This window comes from Dipteris shenzhenensis, chromosome 6, assembly GCF_047967505.1.
Source record: "Dipteris shenzhenensis isolate YYH24624 ecotype China chromosome 6, Dip_SZ_1.0, whole genome shotgun sequence".
NCBI classification, from domain to species: Eukaryota; Viridiplantae; Streptophyta; class Polypodiopsida; order Gleicheniales; family Dipteridaceae; genus Dipteris; species Dipteris shenzhenensis.
The window spans coordinates 9,801,646-9,805,541 of record NC_141601.1 but is presented as its reverse complement, the minus strand read 5'-3'; the positions used below and the strand labels follow the sequence as shown (position 1 = coordinate 9,805,541).

General features: G+C 50.7%; 1 protein-coding gene across 1 annotated transcript; it reads right to left on the bottom strand.

The window, feature by feature from the left end:
* Positions 1 to 203: 203 nt before the first annotated feature.
* On the bottom strand, positions 204 to 2,902 carry LOC147900755 (uncharacterized). Its single transcript, XM_087376258.1, has 3 exons — positions 2,207 to 2,902; positions 1,526 to 2,047; positions 204 to 1,403 (listed from the first exon to the last, which is right to left on the bottom strand). The coding sequence occupies exons 1-3, from the start codon at positions 2,724 to 2,726 to the stop codon at positions 910 to 912; spliced, it is 1,536 nt and encodes a 511-aa protein (XP_087232384.1). The 5' UTR covers positions 2,727 to 2,902; the 3' UTR covers positions 204 to 909.
* Positions 2,903 to 3,896: the final 994 nt, after the last annotated feature.

Genomic DNA, 3,896 nt, shown 5'->3' with positions numbered 1-3,896 from the left:
GGTTTTATGATTGCGTAAGCCATTTAATAGACTACCTCTTTCCTCTCCCTTGGCTTGTTACATCTCTCTATCTAGATCTCCCAAGTCTTTAGGAGGCCTTGGACATGTATATACTATTTTGCAACTTTAATGGGCATAAAGTTCCTCTAGAATGTCCATTAAGATGAAATGTAGGATATACGTTCGCAACAAAGGAACGACAGGAGAATTTTTGAGGTAAAGGGAAACCTCATTTTAGTATGGCAGTAGTAGGCTCATGCGAGGAATCCAAACCGCTGCATGGGGAAGCCTTACATGATAGAACCAATTATGCATAAATTTTGTTTCGGTTCAATATATATCCATTCCCATCGATGCGCTGCATGCAACATAGTGATTTTAATCATGAAAGAGCATCTTAATTCAGCTTGTGTTTCGACCTGCACGATAGCCTCCGATGTCAAACGAGCTATTTTGCGCCCTCTATACTAGTTGAAAGGCAGGTTTTCGTTCCAGCAAGAATATAAGATTAGCGTCTAGAACTAAGCGACTGATGCACGAACGATTCTTGTTCCAATTATCCTACAAAAGATCTCTGCAGAAGTAAAGCTCCTGAGAGCAGTGTAGAAGATAGTCAAAGAAATCACAATGGTGCACAGATGAGAGAGAGATTGCATGGCCGCGGATATGAAACTATTGATGATTCCCAGTCATGAAAGGGATTCCGAGGGCAGGCGCAATAGGACTCTAGCGCTTTACTTAACGAAATGAAACAACGTCGTCTGGCCACACGAGTTCTCTGAGGATGGTCTTTCCAGACATGGAACAGAGGGATTAGCGAACACCTCCCTCGTGCTTGCCCTAGCCAGAAATGAAATTGCAGATCATCATTGTCACTCCTAAATCCGCACCCAAGTCTATATGAAATACTCACACAGTTCCGACACCCAGGAAATCGATGAAGGGAACCCTCGTTGCCTTGTCGTCCCTTTCATCCTGCTGTTGTTGGTCTTTTGTTTTCGAGCATGATAGCCACGGCGCATTCGACTGATTCCTGGTGACGTTCGAGCTGTCTCTGCTCTCTCGACATAACACCGAACCGTTCAACGTTCCCGCAATAGACATATCGAATAGACTACTCTTCACCTCCTGCCCGCCTTGCAAGAGACTAGTCGTTCTCGCCTTCCTGCAATCCTCGTCTTCAGGACCGGCCTCTTCCCTTCCAGTGGGTGGAAGTCGGAACCACGGAACACTGGAGGCAGCTCGTTGTCCGTCAAGGCGGGTCCTGGGTTCCGTCGACAAATCGTGCACGCTTGAGGAACGTACCTCTGTCTGAACCCTTGCAGGAATGCTCAAGTTGGCCCAGCTGCCGACTATAGTGCTGGGGAGTCTTGGTTGTGTTTCATTACGTACGCTTTCCAATCCTGCACAGTGCGCAGCTCGCAAATCAAGATTGCATGGTGGCTACAGACCTAACAACAGACTTTGCGACAAAGCTCAATTCAAGACTGAAGCGGACAAAGATTAGCGCTGCAATTGCACCAACCTGAAGATATGCGGACAGGGCTTGCGCGATGGCCGGTTTGTTGCGTTGCGGCGCCTGTAGGCGTATGATTGATAGGAAACAGTTCGTCCTTATGGAACTGTGGAAATTTGCCTATCGTTGGCCGATCGATTTTCGGTGTTTGATGATAAACGGGAACAGAAAGGTGAGGGGTGCACTGGCTGGACGCTAACTCGGCGTCAGCGGAATTCTTTGCTAGCCAGCCGCAAAAACCAGCTGCACCAATTTGTGCACCAAAAAACGGCCTTCGCTCTCCCCTTTGTGGATGGGGTCTCTTTCTCCTATATGCGCGCGACTGCTCCCGGCACTGCCTGGCCATAATCACGTGCCAGTGGTTCTTCACTGCGTTATCGGTTCTGCCGGGAAACATGCGAGCGATCATAGCCCATTTGTTGCCGTAAAGATGATGCGCTGCAAGGAGACGGTCTTCTTCTTCTTCGCTGAACGGTCGTCGATTTATGCGGGGGTCCAATTGGTTGAACCAACGAAGCCTGCAGCTTTTTCCTGCGCACAATAAACTCACCTCCATCATGAAATTGCGGTGCTTTAACCGATATCATTTCAATAGCGGGCTGCAGGTGCACTATCCATGATAATTGTTTCCATTAGGTCTGCGTTAATTAAGGACAAGCCACTGCAGTGTGGAGAAGGAACATCCCTCACCTGATCTGCCTGCGAGCTTTTCCGCTATCAGGTTCCAGTTCTGAGGCCCATACTGAGCAACCAACTCCTTGAGTTTCTCGTCCTCAGCGGGCCGCCAGTGACCTCTCGCACACAGCTTCGACTGGACGCCGTCAACATCCTTTCCATTACTCGTGTTTTCCAACTCCTCGTTGGTGGAGTCTTTCACCTCATCGGACGAGGTGTGATCCACGTCCTCGGTGTGCTGATAATCGGTGGAGCTCTCCACGGACTGCATGGTCCAGGCTGAGGGCTTGGGGTCGGGCGGGCTGATGGCCTGGAAGGCGATTTCGCTCTTGTTGAGGCTAGAGCCACTGTGGGAGGCGGGTTCGCAACCGAGGAAATCTGTCAAGCGGGCGTGGGAGGGCTCATGGAGTTGGGCTTCGGGGAAGGGGTGAGAAACGAGGGAAGGCCAAGGGGACGGGTGATCTCCATGGGGAGGGAGGCACATAGTGCTGGGAAGCAGCAGGAGCTGCTGGGGGGGAGGAGGGGGGTGGAGCATGAGAGGAGATAGATGGAGGAAGGTAAATATAAGGGGGACGAGGGAGCTGGAGGAGAAAGGATCGGGAATGTTCGAGCTTGAGCTTGAGTTGAGCTGAGCTATGGTTTATGGCTATGGCGAGGAGCAGGAGAGGAGGTTGAAGAAGATGATGAAGGGAAGGCAAAGCCGAGGGAGGCGGAGAAGGTGACAGTGTTGACATAAGAACGAAGGACGTCGACTCGCCCCTGCATAAATAGTCGGACTTTTGCCTCCATTTTGGCGGCGCCGCCAAATTCCGCCCCTACTATCCTCCTCTATCATTAAGAACAGCGGCGTCAGCTGACGTGTCGCTCACATTTTGCCCCTGGCTTAAGCCTTCGACCATCCACTACAGGGGCGTCCGCTGACGTGCTGCTCACGTTGTGCGACGCTGGCCGCCACGTAGGCCACTTTTCTACACCGGCGACGTAGTCAGAGGAGTCCAGTCAGCGTACGCGCGTGCTGGGCACTCGCCATGAAGGAATACGCACGTTTGCGTGCTGACACGTGTCCGTCAAGCTTAATTTCCGTATGGGGCATTTCTACGTGGTTGCTTGCTGAATCCAGTATGTGCCTGCGTAGAGCGATCTATCGCCACCATACAACTACACCTACTAAATAACCCCTTCATCCACCCTTCCAACGATTCTGCATCTACCGCCTCCATCCTTCCAATAACTAAACTTCTTCTAAACAAACTATCTTCTCTCAGCTCCATCCTTCCAAGAACTAAACTTCTTCTAAACAAACTATCTTCTCTCAGTTCATCGCCATCCTCCACTGCCTTCTTTACCATCCCAGACGCTTCGCCTGGACTCCCTCATTGCTAGCGCATGCTTCTCCCCCGTCTCTCTCCCTCTCTCTCTCCGTCAAGTAAGTAGAATGACATAGCCTCTGGTCTTGTCGGCCCCCCTTCCTTGCTGTTAACACATCTCTGTCTTGAACATCCGTTTCGCTTCCGGCTTCCCCTTCTCGTGTCTGCTTCTCGGTTCGCTTGCGTCCCGTTCCCTTTACAACAAATTGCAAGCCTTCAATCTTGCCCCGCATGGTCATTCATTTCAATCAAATGACCCAGTTTTTCCGTCTCCTTCTTACGGCTTCGAAATAAGAAGTTGACACGCTTCTTTTCAACCACACCACCAATGCATGAAC

Coding starts and splice junctions, on each gene's coding strand:
- LOC147900755 (XM_087376258.1), bottom strand. CDS start 2,726: ATGCTCCACCCCCCTCCTCCCCCCCAGCAGCTCCTGCTGCTTCCCAGC. Junction 2,048..2,206: donor AAAGCTCGCAGGCAGATCAG/GTGAGGGATGTT, acceptor TATTGTGCGCAG/GAAAAAGCTGCAGGCTTCGT. Junction 1,404..1,525: donor CCCTGTCCGCATATCTTCAG/GTTGGTGCAATT, acceptor CGCACTGTGCAG/GATTGGAAAGCGTACGTAAT.